This window comes from Eulemur rufifrons, chromosome 27 (assembly GCF_041146395.1).
Source record: "Eulemur rufifrons isolate Redbay chromosome 27, OSU_ERuf_1, whole genome shotgun sequence".
Taxonomy (NCBI): domain Eukaryota; kingdom Metazoa; phylum Chordata; class Mammalia; order Primates; family Lemuridae; genus Eulemur; species Eulemur rufifrons.
The window spans coordinates 31,231,802-31,254,607 of NC_091009.1; the positions used below are offsets into that span (position 1 = coordinate 31,231,802).

Genomic DNA, 22,806 nt, shown 5'->3' on the forward strand with positions numbered 1-22,806 from the left:
AGCAAGGTTGGAGGCCCCCTTTTCAGAACTGCTGCCTCCGAGGAGGGGGCAGGCATTGTCCTCTGGGTGGCAAGGAAGACTGGGGAAGCTGAGGGGCCCAGAGCTGCTGGAAGAGGGATTACGTTTGCTGTCTATCACATGGTGGGTGCTGCGGAATGTGTCCTGGCCCCACGCGATCTCCTTTCCTCCCCCCACACTCCCGTGGATCATGCCCCTTCCACGGCGGAGCCTGAAGCCCAGAGGGGCTGCGTGTCTAGGCCAGGGGCCCAGCTAGTGAGTGGACAGATAGGATCAGACGCGCCCTGTAAGGCCCTGTCTTACTCTGGCGCTCACGGTGTCACCAGGACACACAAATTCATTCGAGACCCCCCTTTCCCTGGAGGCATAAGTTTATCACGGGTCCTATCTCTGGCCCAGCAGGAACACCCCGAAAGGTCCCTGGAAAGTGCAAAGCCTTTCCGTGGTGGCGGGGGAGGTGGCGGCGACAGAGCGCACAGTGGGACCGCAGCGCGGGCGCCAGGCACGGAGGAGTAGGTGTCTCCCGCCCCTGCCCCGCCGGCCCCCGGGCTGTCCCGGGTCTTGGGGCGGGGGCAGCGCCGCGGGGCTCCGCGCCATGACATCAGCCCTGGTGTGGTGCGGTGTGCAAAGCCCACTGGTTGGCGTGGCGGGGGACACGCCTTCCCCGGAGCGGAACAAAACGGCGCGCGGTCCGGGCGCACCCAGCAGCCACTTCCGAGAGCGCCAGCCGCCCGCGCGCCGCCGAGCCCGCTGCCAGGTGAGTGCGCCGGTGCCGCGCCGCGCCGGCTCCTCCTCGCCTGCGGGCCACCTGGCCCGAGCGTCGCCAGCCCTGCCCCCTGGGCCGCCCGCGGCAGGGGCGCCTGCGCCTCCTGGTCTTTCTCCCCCGCCGCGCCCCTGGCAGCTGCGAGGAAGTTGGAGGGAAAGTGGCGGGCAAGGAATTGTCAGAAATGGCCACAGTTAGCTGGGCGGTGCTTCTCTTTCCAGGAGGCGCTGGGTCGGTCCCTCCCCACCCGGAGCTTCCTGGACGCAGTTGGCTTCCGCGTGCCCCTGACCCAGGGCGACCCGGCTCCCCGCCACGGCCAGCAGGTCGGGCAGAACAATTGGCGATTCTGCAGCCACTGACGCTCATTGTGTGCCAGCGATGAGGGCAGCCGTGCCACCCCTCCATCACCCTCCCGCTCTAGGAGAAAACGCCGGCGCGTGGGGAGGGGGAGCATCTGGCTCACGGGTCTGGCCTTGGGCGTCTGTGCCCCTGGGTGCAGGTGCGACTTCCTTCTTCCGAAAGCACTTGATGGAAACCTACGCCCACCCCAAGTCTTGGTCCTGGATGGCTACCATCGCAGGAACCTGAAAGATCCTGCAGTAGATGTTTTGTGGTCTCAGTCCTTGAAAGCTGAGGAGCAAGAAAGGGGCTGGTATTGAGCGCAGTTAAAAGCAGGTGTTTGATCTGTGGGCACAGGCCTGGGAATATTCTGCAAGCTCCTGCGGCTGGCGCTGTCGTAATCTAATCAGGCTTTGGGTCCAGGCTGGGAGCATTAGCGTGGGCTCAGGCCTCCCGAGAGCCTTGGGCTCCAGCCACCCACCCCCTGCTCTCTTGGGGTGAATGAATGGGCAGGCCCTCCCCGCAATGACAGCACCCTGCCTTGGGATACTGTCACCAGTGGCACTGGGGAGATCCACTGGGCTCTGGTCGAAAGTGTATCAGGAAAAGGTGGCCTGGAATCTCAGTGAGAGATTGTTTGGAAGGCAAAGTTGTGACTCTTGAATTTGCCACTTAATACACAGGTTTCCTTGGACAAGTGACTTAACTTCTCAATTTCTTTTAGGGTGGTACTTGGGGAACGCAATGCAGAAGGCAGTAGTTCTCAGTCACTGTCTTCTTCCGTGTCCTCTCTGCATCCTTACCCTTCTTCCCAGAACGCGGGGAAGCTGGAAGTGCCAGCTGCCTCTCTCTGTCCTCTCAGTGCAGGTTGAGGATTTCCCCCAAGTGGCGTTGGGGACGGGGTGCTGAGCTGCCCCCGCTCCTGCTCCGCTGCTGCCTCCTGACTCTCCAGCTGGTCTGTCTTTTGAGAGTCTGTGCTCAGCCCTCCGCTGCTGGTGGGCAGCTTTTATCCCATCTAAATCCAGCCTGGTGAATGACCCTTTGCCTTGGAGAGGATATCCGGGGCAGGGGCAGCCAGCCGGGGAAGGAAGTTTCTCCTGCAGAGGGTGTGGTGTGGGTCAGAGAGCGGGAGGGGAGAACGTCTGCAAGACCTGAGATGCCCAGTATGGAGGCTCTGGGGAGGACGCCCACCAGCTCTGCAAGTGGCTGGCTGATGAAATGAGAATAACAAGGGTGCTGTGGGCTCTTTGCTTCTGGTCTGCCCTAGCACCTTCCTTCCCGCCCTAGGCAGTTTGCTTTTTTAATTGCACACATCTGCCTCTGGAGCTGGCGCGTCCTCACTGGGTCAGAGTTGCAGCCTGGGAGTGTAGTGACGAGTGACGATCAGTAAACATTTGGTGAATGTTTCCTGGGGCGGCAGTAGGCTTTCGGCCGAGTTGCCCTACTGGACGTTGTAAACCTTGCAAATAGTTACTGGCCAGTTTGCATGTGGATAGATTGATGAGCAGGTGAGAGAAAAAAGGTGTAGTTTTTATTCACTGTGGATCTCCTGGAGGGGGAAAAAAATTGGGAAGGCTTTTCTGGTAAGTTGCTAAAGGTTTAGATGTTTATGTAAGCCCAGCTTTTTGTGAAGAGTTGGCTTGCTGGAGGACTACAATGAGGCATGCATGAAACGTTTTGAGATCCTAAGAGGTGCTAATGAGAATAAAAAGACTTTTCCTCCAAGTCTGCCACTTGCCATTACTCAGGCATATTGGCAAATGTCACAAGAGACACAAAACTGAACAATGAGTGTAAAAAGTTGGCCTTTCCTTAAGATAGTAGTAAGCAGGTCTCTGCACTTGCTGCGTGCCAGGCACTGGGCTAAACACTTCACGTGCTTGATCTTGGACAATTTACGAGGTAGGTATGAATGCTGTCCATTTTACAGATGAAGAAACTGAGGCTTAGGGGTGATGGCTTGCGATGGCAGCTGGTCAGTTGTGGAGTTGCCATTCCCACACCGGCTGACGGCTCTAAAACCCACCCTCAGTCACTACCTTATTTCTCTTTGCACTTTCTCTACACTTCCTTTTTCCAGATCGACTCGCTAGGGAAATATCTGCCGTTTGTGAAACACGTCAGCTTTACAAGGTACTTTACAGCGGCTTATAAACTGTTCAAGGAAGACGTGGCTTTGCCGGTTTTAAGACGGGCGGATCAGGGTTAGACCTCACGACATCTAGGCTTTCTCTCTGCTGCATGGCCAGGGAGGAGGAGAGGGGACCCCTGGAAGTCAGTTCCCAGGACCAGGTGGATACACTTTCACTAGATCTGATACATGTTTGAGTTTCTGGGCCAGGTTTGCAGGAAAGAAAAGAGGCCTGGAAAAGAGCCTGCTAGAGAGAGAGAGACAGAGAGAGAGAAGCTGTGGGGGGGGGGGGTGGAGGGGAGAGAGGGGGTCGGGGTTCTGACAGGAGCCGCCTGGCCTGCGGTTTCCAGTTGTCAGGAATTTATATGGTAATGACGTGCCCGTACTACTACGCAGCTCCCCAGGAATTCGTCTGACGCCAGCATTGAGTCATTCCCATGTATGGTAAAGTGTGTAAATACGGGGGCAGCTAGCGTTTCCAGACGCTGGCGTTGCCAGTGCCTCCCAGGGGCCAGAAGGCAGAGTCAGAGTCCTCAACGGTGACAAGGGAGGAAGACATGGAAGGCTAACAGCTTGAGCACAGGCTCAGCCCCAGCCAGGCCACCAGCCTCCCTGCAGCCCCCCACCCCCGGTCCCCCAGTGTGCCTGGCATTCTTCATGGCTGGGTTGGAGCTTCCTGAGGGGTCAGCCGCAAGCAACCTGTGTTTATGAAGCCTAAGCACTAATTTCTTTTCACTCTAAAAATTAATTTAAAAAAATCATTCAGATATTTTTGTTCAGCATGGGATAACCAACCGTTACCACTCTAAGTTGATATCATTCCAGATAAAAGCAAAGAAATTCTATCTGTTAATTAGTCTCTGAGACTATTATAATATAGACTAATATAATATAGTCTCTGAGACTAATATAATATAGGATTTCCTGTAACAGTTTTGAAATACTTAAAAGAAGTCGTAGACCCCCATTTCTACCTTTGTGGACCTTCAGACATCTGAGCTGCACGGGCACAGAGCTGTGCTATGGAAGACACCCGGGACCGGTGGGAAGAGGAGACACACGGCACTGCCCGTGTCAGCTCACAGCCCTGCGGGGGCCACGGGCATGGATTTGGAAAGAGAAAACTCATGCCTTGGAGACGGGGCCCTGAGCTGAATGACAGTCCAGTTCTGGGGTACTGTGGGGGCTTGGAGTGACCACAGCTCAGTGATGCTGGTTGACTGCTCAGAGGCGAGTCATGTACAGGGCTCTGAAGAAACCACATGGTGGGATGTGTAAAGCTGGGGCCAAGGCTGCCCCGCCCCCCTGGTGGTCATCCATCCCCCACCAGTGACCATGACCTTCAGGGAGGTGTTGTCACCTCCAGAACATGGGCTCTGAGTCCTCACCAGCAGGGACCCTCCTTCCCTCCCTGTCCTCAGCTGCTCTCTGGACACGGGGGTGCGGGGGCAGGGCTGAGCGGGGGTGGAAGGCAGCAGCACTCTTGTGTGCCTGGCAGATGCCAGACAGCGCAGGTAATGTGAGCGGTGCCTTTCTCGCTGGATAAACACTGCAGGTCTCTACCGGACCAAGGGGTGGGGAGGGACTGAAGTCCTGTGCCTGTCAGCCGCTCTTTGGCCCTAGGGAACAAATGACTTTGGAATGGGAGAAAGGGGAATTTTCCGCTGGAGAGATAGAGACGCGGGGTAGGATGGCTTGTCAGGGTGTGGTGAGAGGAGGCCGTCCTGCAGGAACTGGGGGCTGGCAGTTGAGGACTCTGTATCTCTGGGATAGTTCCTTGAACTTGAAACATGACCGCATGGAACCATCACCCCAGCTCGGCTTTCATGAGCTTGGGGGTGGCCGAGAGGGTCTGTGCCCTGTGTCCACTCCTTTCCCTGCTGCTGTAAGAGCCACCCTCTGGGGTCTCTCCTCTCAGGATTGAGGATCTGGGTTCAGCTCCTGATGGGACAACCGGGCAGGAAGGCGTGGGCAGCGGACTCAGGCTTCTGGCTTCCGGCCAGCCCTGAGGATCCTGACGTTTCAGGTAAACAGCTGACCGGATATTTCCAGCCATTCAGTGGGAAAGCCAAGCTCTGCTCTTTGTTGAGATTATCAGCGCAGTGAAACAGGACAGACCAGAACGCAGACAGCATTTCCCACTGGGAACAGAGTTCGCAAACCCGCTGTATGCCCTGCAGGTGGCTGATGTGATTACGGAAGACAGTGAGGACTCTTCATTGATACGAAGACAGAGGTCCCTGCTTGTGGCCTCAGGTAGCCAGGGGGGACTGAACCCCAAAGAAGGGCAAGTGACTTGTCCCAGACTCATTGGCTGGGCTGACAGACCAGCCAGAAATTCCTGGTCCTTATTTGGCATGTGACTTCTCAAGCCTGTTCCTTCCAGATGCGGCCTAGCTGGGAAGGCGAGTAGACACCTGGCCCCTCATCTGGCATCGAGGCGTCAGGGCCAGGCTGGGCCAGTCCCGTTGGTGGTGACGGGAAGCCTGAGTGTTTACAGTGTGCCCGCACTGGGCCACCACTTTCATACATGCCCATCTGATCCTCACAGCACGACGTTAGGGGCCATGTGCAGTCATTTTACAGATGAGCAAATTGAAGCTCGCAGAGGAAAGTGACTAGAAGGGGTGAATCACACCTCACCCCAGTCCCCGTTTCCTAACCACTAGACCGCACAGCCTGAACTCTGACCTGGGAACTTCTCTTGTCCCAGCCTCCTGCGGGGCCTCCTCCGTCCCCCAGACCTGGAAAGGCAATAGAGAAGGAGCCAAGTGTCCCTCTAGGCGCTCCACAAACCGAGAAACAGGTTTCCTTTTAAGGCAATTCAACCTCCCCACAGCCAGAAGTCGGCCTTGGAAAGAAAGGGCTGGGCAGGAGGGAGGGGCGGGGTGAGGAGTGAGCCCCGCCCCCCCTGCAGGGAAGGAGGTGGCCTGGGCTCCCTCTAGCTGAGACTCTCCCCCGCAGGCGGGCACCCTGGAGGGCTCCTCTTGTGCACAGAGGGGCAGAGGGAGCCCACCCACAGGGGCTGCCTGGAGCTCTCGCTGGCTGTGGACACAGTCTCTGTTCATCAGCTCAAGGCACTAGAGTCCCGTCCCTTCACTGGGTTCTTGAGGGTTGACACCAAACCAAATGGCCCGGCTCAAAGGGACAGCCCGGCAGAGAGGTCCTGAGTGGATTTTCCTTCCTGGCAGGTCCTTGGGTTTCACTCGTTTCTCCGCCCATGTTCCTGATTCCCTGGGGCCGCGCTGGACGTGGGCCCCTGACGTGCCGCCAGGGAGAACAAGGGAGGCCTGTACGGAGATGTGGATCTCCCAGAGGGAGAAGGGCTTTTGTGTCTGGGAACAAAACACGGCTTGGAACTGGCTCCCAACCACGCGGTTGGGGGAACTTTCCTCCCTTAGGGGTGTTCCTGGGGGCTTGAGTCTGTCTCCTGCTGGTCCACGGGGTTGGAAGAGGAGAGGCCACGGAAGAGAGCCAGTGCGGATGTGCCGGGTGCCCGCTGGGTGCAGCCACTCTTAACTATGCCAGGGCCACAGCACAGCGACTGGGGGCACAGAGGACTCAGAAATAGTTGGACCTGCATTGGAATCTCAGTTCTACCCCTTCCAGCTGTGTGGCTACAAGCAAGTTGCCTAATGTCCATGAGCCTTGTTTTTCTTATCTGCGAAGTGGGCGTGTATTCTTTACCTTCAGATGCCGAGGGTGAACTGGGACGGTGCATGTAAACTGCCTGACGCATGCCGGCATGTAGACTGTGGCAGTCCGGGTGCCTCCGCCGGTCACGTGGAGCCCCCTTATCAGAGGGAGAAGAGCTTCCCCTGTGTGGTGCCATGTGACTGAACACATTTTCCCCAGAAGTTTCCGAAGTAGAGCTCCCCTCACATCTCACTGTCCAGAAACGGGCTCGGCCTGTTCCTGAACCAGCCACTGGCAGGAGAGAGAAATCCCCAGGATTGGCTTAGGTGACTCAGGCTCTACCCTAGCCCTGGGGCTGGGGCATCTCTCCTGGGTCACTCGGCTGCCTAAATAAAATCGGGGTTCTGTAGGAAGTAGGAAGGGGAAATGGCCGGTGGTTAGGCAGACGGTAACGCACACTGCTGTTCTTGTGAACGGTCCTCCACGCGGTGCGGGTTTGCAGCCCTGAGTCCTTGTTCAACAAGAGCAGCTGGCCCCTGGGGTCCTCAGGACAGAAAGGGGCAGAAGGAACAGAGGGACATCAGAGGCTGGAAATGGGGACTGGCCCCAGGACTTGGGAGCTCAGGCCCCCTGGGTTATCTGAGGAAGGACACGTGCGGGGTTGCGGCCGGTCGGGAATCCGGAACGGGGCAAACTGGGCTTATGCCGTGGGCGCTGGTCCACCTCGCCCACCTGGGAGAGGACAGTAGGCCCCAGCCCCAGCCCCCCACCTCGGCACAGCGTCCCCCCCAGCTCTGTGCACGGGCACCGCCCGGGTGCTTCCGTGTGCCAGGCCTCGGCTGGTCACTCTGGGGGCCGAACACAGCAGTTAAGTCTCCAGCCCTGAGGACGTGTGAGGTGGTGACAGACACAGAGCTGGAGACACGCGGAGACCGTGCTGTGGGAATGTCGGATGCCAGCCAGGGCCAGGGCTTTGGCTGCTCCCAGGCCGTGGGGACTCACTGACTCCTCTGAACAAGAGAATGACCCGGAGAAAGATCTGGCAGTTGTGCGGAGGACGGGTCAGGAAGGAGGTTCCAGAAGCAGCCTGGCTGTCAGGGTTGTCTCTCAGGGGATGCGCTCAGTTGTGAAGCCACTCGCTCACACAGTGAAGTGACCGTGTTGCTTTGTTTAACTGGAGAATTCAGAGATAGGTCAGACTTTAGGTTTGGCTTAATTTGGTGGCTTTATCTATCATTGCAGACTCAGTTTCCTTTGTCTCTCTGCTCTGTTTTCCCAGTTATCAGCTTTGGCATGGGAACATGATGGTGAACATGACCTTGACCCTCTTCTTGAGCTGAGGCCCGTACCTCCAGCAGTGGAGACCATGTCTCCCTCTATCCTTGACATTTTTACTTATTTACTTTTCTTTCTTTAAAATTTTGTATTATTATTATTATTTTTTGAGATGGGGTCTCACTATGTTACCCAGGCTGGTCTCGAACTCCTGGGTACAAGTGATCCTCCTGCCTCAGCCTTCTGAGTAGCTGGGACTACAGGTGTGTGCCACCATGCCAGCTTTTTTTTCTTGTTTTAATTTCTTTTGTTTCTTTTTTCTTTTATGTTTATTTTTATTGTATTTGTTTTTCCCCCTCCTTTGTTGACATTGGCTCTCTGGCTGCCAGCCCAAGCCCAGGAGGGTGGGCTCTGGTGGCTGCATCCCTATTTTCATTTCCACGACACAGATTCCTGAGCCGTCTCCTTATGCTCCTTTGCCTCCTGAGGCAGCAAACCCCTCGGGCTCCCGGCCCCTCTTTCCCCAGCACCCTGTGTCCTCTTGTACGCACCGCGTCCTGGGCGGCCTCGGCCCCCGGCTCGTACCCACAGTTGGCGGTGCCTTGTAGAGCCCCCTCTCCACCTCTTCCCTTCGTGAACTTCTGCCATCTTCCTCTTTAGTCATTTGTCTGTTGAGTGAGGGACTGAGATGGGAGGAGAGAAGCAGGCCCCCTCTGTTCTCCAAGCTCCGACAGCATTTACCTTCCGGGCTGCTTTGCGGAGAACCAGACACTGCCCTGAGGTATTGCCTGTCTCGCAGCCCTGGGCTTCTGCGTTAACAGTAATTACTGAACACTTACTATGTGCCAGGCTCTGTGCTGTGCCTTTGACATACCATATCTCATTTCATTGCCAGAAATACTCTATGCAGTAGCTTCTATTTTTATCCCCATTTAACAGATGCAGAAGTCAAGGTTTGGGAAGACCAACTATCTTGCCCATTGCCACACAGCCAGTGAAGGGCAGGGTCAAGGCTGGGCCAAACCTGTCTGGCATCAGGACCCCAAGTCTGAACCAATACCTAGAGTATCTCAGAGTTGGTCCAGGCTGCCTGCTTTGGACTTGCCTGGGGGTACTTATTGAAAATTCAGATTCCTGTACCACATTCTCAGACATTATGATTTATCTGGGGTGGTGCTACTAAATCTGATTTGCAAAAGTCCTCAACCTGGTTTGGGGTGGTGCTACTAAATCTGATTTGCAAAAGCCCTCAACCTGATTCGAATATACTCTAAAGTGGGAAAACTGTGCCCTGTGTGCCTGCTTCCTGCTTTTTCTTTTAAAAAAAAACAACTTTTTTTTTTGGTGAGCTGTATTTTACATACAAAAGAGTATATAGAGCCTATGTGTGCAGTTCAGAGAATAATTACAAAGTGAGTCCCCATGTGACAGCCACCCAAGTTAAAGAGAACATAGTCAGTGCCTTGGCAGCTCCCTGGTGACCCCACCCAGTCATGGTCCCTCCCTCTCTTAGAGGCAGCTCCTCGAAGGTAATGGTTTGTGCTAATCATCCCTTGTAGTAACTGTGTCACCCGTATGTTCACCCTTGACAACATGGGTTTTGCCTATTTGTGAACGTCCCACAAACGGACTCGTGTTCTACCAGCCCTAGTCTATCCGCTTCTTTCCTTCCACAGTCTTTTGTTAGCTTCGACCATGCTGATGCATGTCGGTAGGAGTAGGTGGTCCATTTTTATTGCTACTGCAGCCTCCTTCAGAAAGCCTGTGTCCTATGCTGATTTCTGTCCTTTAGGGGGCCTGGCACAGGGCTGCAAATACAGCGGCTACTCGGTGGATATCTGTTGGTTAGACTGCGGGGTGGGGGGGCCCAAAGTGAGAGTTCAAGGATGTCGTTGAGAACAAGCAGGAATTGCTCTGCCAGGGCTGGTGGCCCTGTAGGAGTTCTGCCTTCGTCTTCCTCTGCTCAGTCTCTGCCTGTTGCTTTTCTGTCGTGGGCAATCTGAGATGTTTTCCTCTCCCTGTGAGATTAATTCCCATTTCCGTGTCCCTTTTCAGAATGCCGAACTGGGGAGGAGGCAAGAAGTGCGGGGTGTGCCAGAAGACGGTTTACTTTGCCGAAGAGGTTCAGTGCGAAGGCAATAGCTTCCACAAGTCCTGCTTCCTGTGCAGTGAGTACGCCCAGGCCCTGCTGTTGCCATGGACACGGGACGGGGCCTGCCCCACAGGCTGGGCCTGTCAACACCCCAGGGAACGGGTCCCCTGGGATGTAAACAGTTTGACATTTGGCTGAAGTGCAGCTGGGGAGGGGAACACTTAAGGGCCTCTTTGTTCCATTCAGAAGCTGCTCTCTGAGGCTGAACGGGCCAGGGCGGGCGGGGGTGGCAGGCGCTCAGGGGCCGGGAGCCAAGCTGTAAGGACTCGGTTAGGAAAACTTTCCACTCTCTCCTCTCTCTCTGCCACAATCCCATCGTCTCAGAGGAGACACTTTTAGCACGTAAGCGTCCCAAAGCTTCACCGGCCTTTGGACCCCAAAGATGCCTTGTTAAAGGGCAACAGCGGCCACAGCTTAGGGTGAAGCAGAGTCTGGAGGAGGAGCCGGGTTCCTCCTTCCTCGGCCCCTCGTAAACCAGCCATTCACTTCCTTCCCTTCCCATCCGACTCGACGGCCTGGGATGAGAGGAAGAAGGAGCACAAGGTTCTTTGATACCCACTCTTAATAATCCAGAGAAAGATTCGCTCCAGTAGCCAGCCTGGATGAGCAGGAAACCGGGTAGAAGACACCAAGCGCCTGACAGAGGGCAGGTTGGCCCAGGGACCCTGACTCCATGATGCTGCACTGACTGGTACCTGGCCAGGTGACGTTTCCAGGACGTGGCAACTCGGAGAAGCCTCTCCTCTGATTCCTAAATGGTTTGGCTCGTTGTGGTCAGAGCAGAAGGTCTGGGTTAGAAGAGGCAACTTCAGCAAGTGCATTTTCCTTGAGAGCAGGCAGAGTGGGAGGTGGTAGAATGTCTTGGCAAAACCCTGGGTTTCAAAGCCGGTCTGATCAGGGTTTGAATCTGAACTCAGTTTTTATTGTCTGGGCGATGATGGACAAGTTACTCAATTTCTCTCTGGTAGAGCCGTCTTATTACTATGGTGGAGGTAATAATACTCACTCGTGGGGTGGTTGTGAGACTTAAATGAAAGGAGTTTGTAAACCAAAGCACTTAAAGCGATTGTGAGTGTTCAATAAATGAACACTCCCCTGACGCTCGCGCGCGCACACACGCATACACACACACGCACACACATGCTCATACACACGCATGCACACACACTGCCAGGGGATCTCTAGCACGAGGGTGTGACGCAAAGAAGACCTCCCTGGGGCTGAAGTCCCAGCCCCCCTGGAGAGCAGGTCCTGTCCATCCGGCATCACAGGAAGCAAAGTCAGGAGGTCTGAGGTTTTTTTGTCCCCAGGTGACTTGTGCTCCGGAGTAGGATCCAGAGGAGCCAAGGCCCACCTGCTCACTGCGGGTTCCCCACGTCTCTCCCTGTTGCTGGCCAGCCCAGCCTGAGGCCACCCAGCGCAGGGCAGCAGGGGCCTCACACCCTGCCCAGCCCCAGCACCGAGTCTGATGAGCAGAGAGTAAACAGGGCTTGCCGGAGCTGTCTTGGCTTCCAGCCTGCAATGGAGGCCGGAAACAGCAGCGTCTTGTTATCAGCAGTTCACTGCTCTTAAGAATTTTCAGGCCGTTTATGTTTTCAGAAGGCGTAAGAGAGGGCTTGGCTCTGGCTGGGAAGAGGGTCCAGGCTGCTGGGGTCCTAAGGGCCCCTCTCTGCTGTCAAATGTTGCTTAATCATCACCTAAAAGGGGCCAGCTGTGGGGAGAGCCCTGCCTGCAGGCCGCTTAGGGGGAGGAGTGACTGTCGAGGGAAGTCAGGAATGCAGGGTGGCACAGGGCGAGGAGCAGGGCCTGGGGCAGGGTGTGCAGAGTCAGGCGGGGAGCAGGGCTGGGGCGTGTTGTGTAATAACACCCTGGGGAACAGTCTCATTCTGTCTGGGGTCTCAGGGCCAGTGCAGTTCCTGGGTGTCAGAGCTCCCAGTGGACCCCTTAGCACGCACGTGTCCCCGCAGTCTGAGGTATCCACGCCTCGCTTATTTCCAGTGCCTAGAACGGGGCCTGGCACGTGGTGGGTTCTTGGCAAAGGTTCGTTTATGAGTGGAGGGAGCATTATTTCTCTTTCTCAGTGCAGTGGGGGATAAATATCCAGCCTGAATTCAGGGCCACCCATGGCATGAAAGGACTTTCCCTCCTAAGGGAAAGCCACCAGCAGGGTCTGAGCCGGGGCGGGGCAGTAAGGGCCATCTCCCTTGTTGGCTGGGCCTGGGAGGGTCCCCAGAAGTTCTTCTTGACCATGTGGGTCCTTGGCCTGGGAGAGCCACCTCGACCTGGGAGCAGGGAGCAGCAGGCCCGCGGCGCACTCCCATGGTCTCTGTAGGGGCTGCCAGGTGCCATTAGCAGACAGGAGGGCAGAAGCTGGTAGGAGGCTCAGCTCTGCGGCTGGGAACCTGCCCTGAGGCCGTGTGTCCACCTCCGAGCTGTAACCAGCTCCCTCCTCCGGCAGGTCCGGGTTGTGCAGCCAGCCTGTCCTAACCCTGTGGTGGAGGCTGATGGAACAGGGCTCAGATGGCTGGCCCCGGGCCACTCCCCAGGATCCCAGAGCACATGGGTAGCTCGCAGAGGCCCTGCATGCCTCTAACACCAGCATCTCAGGCCAAGGCTTCCTGTGGGTTTTCACCCTCCCACCCACGTGCTCAGCCTACTCGAGAGGAGCCATGGGCTGGCGGAGAACAACCAGGTCTGGAAGTCCACCTGGCTCTGGCCTGGCCCTGCTTGTGGCCAGTTATGTGAGCTTGAGCTTTTTTGTGGGCCTCGGTTTTCCTTCTAGAAGCAGAGAGAATCACTCTCCACGTTCAAGTGGGGTGAGGGAGCTCTGACCTCTCCCCTGGGGTGGGCTCTTCTCTGTATTTCCAAACAGCATCACGAGGCCCCACCAGGGCAGGGGACACCTGGAAGTAGATTTTCCCAACAAATGCGATAACGAATCCAATCTTTTTTTGGCTTACCATGATTTGGTAGAAATTTATGCAGGCCTTCCTTCCAAATTGCCCTTGACTGAGTCTTTGGTGGGCTGTACAAGTGAGTTGAGGGTCCCCAACTACATCACTGGGGTGGAGGGGCAGAGGGCCAGCGTGGGAGGACTGGGCCTCTGGGGGACAGGAGGCCAAGGCAGAGCAGAGGGGAGCAGGAAGCTCTTCAGCAGGGGAGCCACATGGAGGCTGTCAACTTGTAGGCCCTGCTGTCTCCTGTGGGCTCAGTTCCTGGGTCTCCTGCTGGAGAGACCAGTCAGAAGAGACCTCTGTTCCCCCAGCCACTCTTATCTCCCCTTGCTGCCTTCCCCCTGGTCTTGGAATTCCCAGTTCATTTCGGGTCATGCAAGGAAACAATTCCAGGCCTGTTCCTGACTTCCCTCCCACCCTAGAAGGGAATGCTGGAGCCCTTGGCCTGTTGTTCCCTCTCCTTTCTTCCCGGGAGCCGAGCCCCATGGGACGCGGTGGGAAGTTCCATATTTGGCAGCCCCGAGTGCTGGAATGAGATGGAGATCTCCAGGGCAGGACAAGAGGGTCCTTATTTAGTCTGAAGTCTCCAACCTGGGGCTCGGGGTGAGAGAGAAGCTGGCAGAGGCCTGGACCCTTTAAAGGCAAGAGGATGGCAGTTGCAAGGAGCTGAGCTGAGGGCGATAAGAGGCGTGGTTTCTCCTGGGGTTTCTGTAGGTTTCTATCTTCAGAAGGACATGTTTGAGGATGCAGTCTAATGGGGCACGCAGAACTCCAGTATCACAGAATAGCATAGAACCAGATTAGGGTTACCGGATGAGCCCTAAAGACACAGGTGAAGTTGAGAGGAGTATTTGGGGGTTAGAAGGAGTGATCTATTGAGGTCTGGGCCTGTCCCTCCCCTCCCTTGTCTCCCAGTGATACTAACTTTATATAGTACTAGTAAGAGTAGCCAACATTTATTATGGACCTATTGCATGCAGGATATTGAGCTAAGCAGTTCACATGTCAGATCTTATTTGATTCTTACAACCACCTTTTGGGGCAGACATTATTATCTGCATTTACAAATGAGGACAGAGACTGGAAAGGCAAAATAATTTGCCCGAGATCACACAGCTGGAAAAGGAGAGAGCTGGGATTTGATTCTGGGCAGTCTAACTCTCCGTGATCCCAGGCTCTGAACTGTTTTTCTCCAGAGAGCTGGGCACAGCGCCCCTCTGCGATTAACCTGAACGTGTATGAGGCCCACAGGCTTTCTAACTCATCCCACTCCAGTCCCTCTTACCCCAGGAGTCCGGAAATTCTTCCCAGTGTCTGCCCTATTTCTTCCTGTGGCAAAATGATTTCTGAGATTAGAAACTTCAAATCCATTTGTGATTCACATGACCTGCATCTCATGTCTAAGCCCATCATGTGTGACGTCTGATACATGTTAAACTTTTCTTTTCTTTTGGGTGTATCACTTTACCTGCATCCCTCCCCCTCGCCTCCCGCCAGCATGCACAGATCGTCTCTTCTGGATTCCAGTGTTGCAGGCAGGAAAACCCTGTCCTTCTTCCTTCCTCTCTTGATTCCCCTGTTGGGATACATGGTCTCTGTCAAGGGCAAAGAACCGCAACAGGTGTCCTGTGGCTTAGGGTTAGCCTAGGCTGTTGCCTCTGACCCTGGGGTGCACTGCAGCCTGAGGAGGTACAGGGGTGCAAGGACTGAGGAAGACATACTGATTCCTGGAAGAGGCTGCTTGGCCAGCATTCCGGAGTCAGACATGCAACTGTCACCCCTCTGTCCTCCAGCCCATTGGCCGCCCCACCTGCCTCCATTTCTGGACTGTTTCTGAAAGATGAGGGACTATGTAAGCTGAGTGCCCAGGGAGCGTCAGCTGCAGGGGCTTGCAGTGAGCAAGCAGCTCAGCCCAGCTTCAACGCACCACACCTGCTTCCCCCTGCAGTGGTCTGCAAGAAGAACCTGGACAGCACCACCGTGGCCGTGCACGGCGAGGAGATCTACTGCAAGTCCTGCTATGGCAAGAAGTATGGGCCAAAAGGCTACGGCTACGGGCAGGGTGCAGGCACGCTGAGCACCGACAAGGGGGAGTCGCTGGGCATCAAACCTGAGGAGTGAGTAACGACCCCCCCACCCTGTTTCTTGTGTTCTCTCCCCCTGCCCCCACGTCGGACACATTTTCAACCACTTTTGGTTAAGCAGCAGAAGGCTCAGAAAGCCATTTATCTAAAAGGTAGCCACAGAGTACTGCCATGTGTCAGGCTGCCGGAGGAGCTGGGGTTCAGGGGGTACCGAAACAGGCCCCTCTCTGCACCAAGTGCAGCATGTATTTGTGTGAAGTTCAGAGCTGGGAGGGGCCCCAAGGATTACTTGGTCCAATTTCCTCTTTTTATAGAGGAGAAAATCCATCCCAGGGTCAGTGACTTGCTGGGCCCCACGGCCAGGGAGTGTCCGAGCCGGACCCAGGCAGCACCGTGGCGGCTCGCAGCCCTGCTACCTATCACCCCGGCTATGGGGAGGTCATTTCCCTTGGAAATGCCACAGGGTGTCACTGAGTCCCCTGGTCCCCATCCATGGCACCCCCGGCCACTGACCTGCAGTAAACAGTGGCTACTGGCAATCAGCCCAGCCAGCTCCTTGGCCCTAGGGGATGGACGGAAATGACAGATGAGTTACCGAGTTTCAGCCAAGGTCATTGCCCCAGTGGGAGTGAAGTGTCAGCAGATTTCTCCTGGAAAGAATCTGCGATAGACCAGCTACAGGAATGAGGGCAGAGGAGGGCGATTCTTAGCAAATGAGGTGTCAAGTGATTCCAGCGTTAAAGGGGTGACTGAGGGAAGTGTGATGTTTCAATGGAGATAACATTGTGCTGAGCCTTGGTTTGTCCAGCTGTAAAATGGGAGATGACCCTAGAGGCCCTGGTGGCCCTAGCCTTTGTAACTCAGGTGGAGAGAGCTGCTCCTTGCCCTGGCATGAGATGAAGGTAGGCTCGTGTCCTCGCAGTGCCAGCCGCAGCCGTATATCTCCGTGTAAGTCATCTCACTTTCTCCATGCAGGGCCCCTGGCCACAGGCCCACCACCAACCCCAATGCGTCCAAGTTTGCCCAGAAGATTGGCGGCTCCGAGCGCTGCCCCCGATGCACCCAGGCAGTCTACGCTGCGGAGAAGGTGATCGGTGCTGGGAAGGTACGGCGGCTGCTGGGCATGACGGGGAGAGGGGAGGGAGACATCTTCCTGAAATGTGGATTCCAGAACTTTGCCAGGCAGCCTGGGCACTGGGCTTTAACCCCTTCCCTTGTAGAGAAGGAGTAAGCCATTGTCCCCGTGGGTTGTTTGCACCTGTGGCTTCCAGTCTCCAACGAACAGTAACATCCCAGCATCGATAGATTGCCTAGGTCAGCTCATAGGAAGTTGCAAGGATCAATCTATATCTCTAGTGCTGGGGACCGCAGAGTCTAAGGGTACATGGATGGGTTTCAGAGGGTCCACAAATCCCCTGAAATTATCCGCAGAGTTCTGTGGGATCATATCTCTTTCCGGGAAGATGATCCATAGCTTTCATCAGATTTTCAAAAGGATTTGTGATTCTCCAAATGTTGAGAACTACCCAAAAATATACTTTCTGTTTTATGGGTTATGGATTCCCAGAAACTCATCCATATACCCCGGTTTATCATAGCCATGCATGCCCTTCCCCCATGAAATCCTGGTAACAGGCCCCAATCACCAATGCACTGTGAGAATCGCTGTAGCAAACAACTGTTCCAAATTGAGCTGATCACATCCCTCAGCTAGGCTGGGGGGTGGAAAGGGCACGAGAACTCTTGCCCCAGGGGTTTGCAGTGTTAGACTAGCAGTCAGAAAAATCACAGAAGAGGTATCTTCAAGCTCTGTGGCCAGGGAGGATTTCTGGGTCATCACATGAGGCCCAGGATGGGAGGGTGACTTGGCCAAGATCACAGAACAAGCTCGTGGACAGCTGGGCCTAGAGCCCACCTTCAGCTCTACTGGATTCGGTTCTTGTCTTTCAAGGCCTTTTGACCTTGAGGAATGGGGTCACGGGAATGGGAAGGGGAACTAACAGTTAGGCCGAGTCTAGACCATAGCAGGCCCTCAACCCTCACAATCTCAGTTGGAGATGGATAATATTAGCCCTGTTGTACAGATGGGGAAACTGAATCAGAAGGATTAAATGAGTTGCCCAGATCTGCTAGCTAGGAAGCGGCTAAGTCAGGATCAAGCCCAGGTTTGTCTGACTCGGAAGCCCTTGTTCTTACTGCTCTTACTACTGGTAACTCTACTTTGGGCTGGAAAATGGGCAGGCATTGTTCATCCCAGCACGGTGATGAAGAGCTCGGACCCTAGACAAACGCTAGTCTGAATCTTAGTTTGGCCGTTTACTAGTTGTTTGACCTCGGGCAAATTTAGCCTGAGCCTCAGTTCTGCATCCGGTGGGCCTGGATGGTGGAGCACATGATGGTCCCCGACAAACAAGGCAGTTTTAAAGATTAAACGAGATGATGCCGGTATGGCGCACAGTAGTGCCTGGTGTGTGCTCGTACAGGCCAGCTATTGTTGTTACTGTTGTTGTTTGCTTTGGGGGCTTGTCGTGAGGTCAGAATGAAGATTGCTGTTTAAAGGATGAAAACAAGGGACATTAATATTATTAATAAGTTGGGTTCTTTTCTCTGTCTCACCATGAGTATAGAAAATTATGAAAAGTACTTAAGAATCACTATTTCTATTATTTAGACAGGGTATACGGTAAAGTTAAGGCTGTACGAAGGAGTAGGATAAGAGAGTTTTGCATTCAAGTGTTCGGAAAGGTAGGCAAAGCCGTCACCTCTATTGCCTGTGTCAAGAAAGACATTGAGAAGCTGGGAGTACTTTTAAGTGCTGTATGAATGAGCAAAGGGACTGAGCTTATTTAAAAGGGGGGTTGCCTAGGAAATGCGGGGGTCTAGCTGTGACTCAGTCCTTCTCCAGCCTGGAGAGCTTGGGGTAGCAGCCCCTGCTTCACAGAGGAGGCGGCAAAGGCTGGGTGACTGTTGAGGTTGCACCTGGTGCTAAGGGGAGGATTGAGACCTTGGTGCCCCCATCTCAACATTCTGGACCCTTCCACTGTCTCTCGGGCATAGGAGGAGGAGCCACTGTGTGAGCTCAGGCAGCCAGGAAATCCAAGGGGATCCAGTTTCCTTTCTTATCCTCTCGCCTGGACATTGGGCCGCTGTGCTGAGGGAATCTCTTTGCCCTTAAAAGGCCTTGTTTTTTCCTGTCTGACTGCTGTCTGCCTCTTGCTTTTCCTGGGTTTGGCAGAGCTGTCTACATATCAGCCTCTTAGCCGGCTCAGCTGTTGCTGACAGGAGCTGGCTGCTGAGAAGTCCGTCTGGGCAAGGTCCCATCACTGTGTACACACCCGGGCCCCGTTTTCCCTGGGAGGCTGGCCCTGGGTTGCCTCGGGCACCTCTTTGAACCACATGGGGCCTTCTGTGACCTCGGCAGAAACCACACTCCTCAGCCTTTTCCTGCCAAGACTAATGCATTTCATAGACCCTTTCTCCTCCTAGAGTAACACTAGAAAACATTGACTCAGAGCCTCCCCTGTGCCAGGCCCCGTGCCAGGCACTTTACACTGGTGACATCATTTCATGCTCACGGCTACCTAGTGAGAGGGATACCCACTGCCAGAGAGGTGATGGCCTTTGGGCAAATGAAACACCCAGTTCTAGAATTTCAGAGGCCAGGCTGGTTCTGGAGAGCCCCCATGCACACGCCCGCTCTGTGGCTAGGCCTCATGCGGTTAGTACCTGGCCCTGACATCCGTTCTGCAGGGTGGGCAGGCCTCCCACCTGAGGAAACCATGGAGGCTGGGCAGCTAGCAAGTGGCAGTACCAGGGGGAGTCCAAAGCCCTCGCTCACGCCACTAATCCACGGGCAGGAGAAGGCTCGTCTGGCCCCACCTACAGCAACAGCTACCTTGGCAGTAATCCCGTCCCCTCGGCTGCCTTGGGTGCTATAGCTGGTGCCACCAACCATCGAGCCATTGCAACACCTCATCGAACATGGTGTGAAGTGGCGTGTGGTCCCTGGCCTGCGCCCTCCACTGCCCGGCACCACGGGCCTTGTCCTGTCTGCGGTACCAGCTGAGCAGACTTTGGAAGTGTCCCGGCCCTGCCTGCCTCCACGGTTACGTCAAGGAGAGTGGGGCCGGGGCGGAGGGAGCCCTGGTCACCCACAGCACTAACTGTTTCCTTCCCCACCTAGTCCTGGCATAAGTCCTGCTTCCGATGTGCCAAGTGTGGCAAAGGCCTTGAGTCAACCACCCTGGCGGACAAGGACGGCGAGATCTACTGCAAAGGTGGGTGCTTTCACTTGTGGGTGAGGGTCATGGGGCCCAAGGGGGAAGGGTCCTGAGAAGTTGTGTCTTTGCTGAATGTAAGGCCATTCCTGGCCTTAGGACCTGAGAGCCAGAGCATCTCGTGTGACTCCTTCATTTTATAAATGAAGAAACAAGCCCAGAGAGAGAAAGCGACTTGGCCAGAGTCAGGGGGCAAATCGGGGCAGGCGTGGGCTAGAACCTGGCCTGCTGACTTCCACCCGATGCTCTGACAGCCTGGAGCCTCCGCCCTGCTGGGGCTGGGGGTGCTGGAAAGGTGAGGGGCGCCGGTGGACTTTCTTCTCCAGAGGTCCGGCCAGGCACGTGGGGTGGGGTATCTCCAGTGGGAGGGTGGGCGGCGTGGCTGGGGCAGGGGAGCAGGCTCTTACCTCTCTCCTCTCTCTGCAGGATGCTACGCTAAAAACTTCGGGCCCAAAGGCTTTGGCTTTGGGCAAGGAGCTGGGGCCTTGGTCCACTCCGAGTGAGGCCACCAGCGCCTGCCGCACCCTGCCCACTCCTGCGCTTTCCACGGCCATTCCCTTGCTGCAGCCTTGGAGGCCTCCAGGATGCTTCTCTCTCTCTCAGCCCCGCCACACATCACTAATGATGTCAATTTGGTCGTCTGGCTCCCTTTGGTTTGGGCGTCTGCCTGAGGTCCCGCCCCGCTAAGGGCTCCCCCTTCCTGGCATCCCCAGTAGGAGACGGCAGTGCTTTGGATCTGGGTCAGCCCATGCTGCCCGCTGCTGGCTCCCACACCTCACCCCACAGCCCTCCGTTCTCAGCCTGTTAGGCTGCGTGTCACCATCAGCTGGCCGGGACGCCCGCGCCCGCATTGTGGCGCCCATGGGAGCAGCAGCAACAGGCCTGCAGGGGGCAGGCGGCAGGACCAAGATGGGGTGGAGGAAGGCTGGGGTTCATTGGATCCCATAGATCCTCCCCTGTGAGAAAGAGGGTGGGCTTCTTGGCATCCCTCCGAAGAAGGAGTCCCAGCTCGGGGAGTCGCTGTGGGAGGCAGAGGGGGTGCAGGCAGGACTGGAGGAGGCTCCTCCTCTCTAGGCCACCTGCCTGTGAGTCTTTGTGCAACTGGCGTCCCCCCACTTGGAGTTGGAGGAGAACGACCCAGGTCTGAGGCCCCCAAAGTCGGAATGTTGTCTGACCTCAGACAGGCTTGGTGGGGGGATCCTAATGAAACGCCCCCACGACACATTCATGTTTATCAGTGGCCCGAATCTCCGTGGAGTTAGCTCTGGCCCTGCCCCTGGGTCCTGAGGCTGCGGTTGGGAGCTCTGCCTGTCCCGGCACCACCCAGGGCTCTGTTCTTGCCACAACTGCTTGATCCTCAGATGTGCAGGGAGGCTGGCAGCCTCAGTCTTCGTCCAGACTGCACCCCAGTCCCTCTGCGCCCCAGCCTTGGGACCTTCCCTCCAAGCCAAGACCCTGCCCCCTCCACTCCACTCTTCTCCAGGGACCCTTCTCTGGCCACATCACTCTGTCCCTTCCAGGCCCCAGGTCAGGAGCAGTGGGGGAGGGGGAGGGGCTGGTGACTGAACAGGTGGCAGGCATGGGCCATATTCAAGCTGATTTCTCATCTGGTCAATAAAGCTGTTTAGACCAATACTTTGGTGTCCGATCCTGCAATCCGGTGTCTATGGAGCACTGCCACTCCCCTGGGGCTGGGAGGGAACTTGCTGGAACAGTCAAATCAGCAGGAGGCCGGCTGGAAATGAGTCAAAGTGGGTTTGTTCCTGCTTTTTCTCAAGGACCGATTACTTTTCAGTATCGATTCTAACTGAACACGCTGCCCAAAGTGACCTGACCGACCAAATGCCACTGCCTAACCCTGTCTGGCCTCCTCCCCCACATCTGGGCATGGGAACTGTGTGGGCTTTGGACTTTGAGGGGCTCAGCCAGACCCCCAAATTGTGCTCAGAACTCCCAGTTTGGAAAGCCTCAGTGAGAGAGGGAAACTCAGCCAGAGGAACTTGCATGTCAAATACAGAAAGCTCGCTTCTGCCTTGGAGGGGCCTAGCTCAGCCTTCCACATTGTGGGGGCCCCCACAGCCTAGCCCATGGAAGGCCACCTTTTTTTTTGGAAATAGGCTCATTTGAGGGGTTGCTGTGCCCTTCATCATGGAGATACCTGTCTGATGCTTTGGGGTTGGGTTTCTCTGCTTCAGCCCTTCTTCAAAACGTGCCCCCACTGAATTTTGAAAACAACAAGAAGCAGATGCTTTAGCAAGGCCTGTGTACGTGTTACCCAGATGAGCAGATCCAACATTGGCCTTGGCAGATCCCCCTCCTGACTCTGGGAATGGGGCCTGTACGTATATGAGACACGCCAACGATGCAGAGCAGTAGGAAAGCGCAAGGTGACAGGGAAAGGAGCTGGAGGAGTCCAAAGGAGAAAGCCAGCCAGGGTGGGCGCTGGCTGGGAGCTCCCCAAGTGGGGTCGAGGGCTCCTTCACCTGGCATCCCCTCCAGCTCCAGCACAGGGCGTGGCACGGGGAGGTGCTGGAGGAGAGGTTTGCGTGGGGAGAACGGCTGGATGGTTCCACAAACACAGGTGGATCCTCCTACTGTTCTGGGAGGGGCCCACGGGAGTGGCCAGGATGGGAGACTTCGGGGCCCAAAGCTGGAATAGGCTGCCCTCTGCTGGCGGCTCGGGCCGGCCTCTCGGCGCCCCACCCTCCTGGCCCCATGGGGGACCACGGTTCTTACAGGGCGGCCCCACGGTGGGGAAGGGACCTGGACGCACCTCCTGGGAGTGAGACCCGGGGAGAGGCAGAGGGGCTGGAAGCCAGGTGCGGCGGGGCCGGGAAGCACCCTCTGGGCGCGGACGGGCGGGGCGGGAGGGGCGGCGAGGAGGGAGGGGCACCCAGGGGCCGGGTGCACCGGGCAAGGAGGGTCCCCTGGCCCGGAGCGGGGCGGCATCCGCAGGCGCGGCGCGCGCGCTGTGCCAGGGGACACCAGGGGGTGCTGTGGGGTCGTGGCCCAAGGCAGGCGCTCGGTCGGCGCGTCCCAGCCCTCCTCTCCCCGTGCGCCCCGAGGGCCCTGAGCTCCTGCGCGCGCCGCACACTCTTCCCTGACATTGGCTTCTCCCGTGGAGGGTTTGCGCACAGGGCCCTGTGCTGTACCAAACCGTGGACTTGGCCGAGAGGT

General features: G+C 56.2%; 1 protein-coding gene across 1 annotated transcript; it reads left to right on the top strand.

Annotated features, from left to right (window-relative positions):
• The first annotated feature begins 716 nt into the window (after positions 1 to 716).
• CSRP1 (cysteine and glycine rich protein 1) lies at positions 717 to 21,258 on the top strand. Its single transcript, XM_069459239.1, has 6 exons — positions 717 to 775; positions 10,218 to 10,330; positions 15,217 to 15,385; positions 16,328 to 16,457; positions 19,536 to 19,629; positions 20,056 to 21,258. Exons 2-6 carry the CDS (start codon positions 10,219 to 10,221, stop codon positions 20,130 to 20,132), a joined length of 582 nt encoding a protein of 193 aa, XP_069315340.1. The 5' UTR covers positions 717 to 775; position 10,218; the 3' UTR covers positions 20,133 to 21,258.
• The last annotated feature ends 1,548 nt before the right edge of the window (positions 21,259 to 22,806 follow it).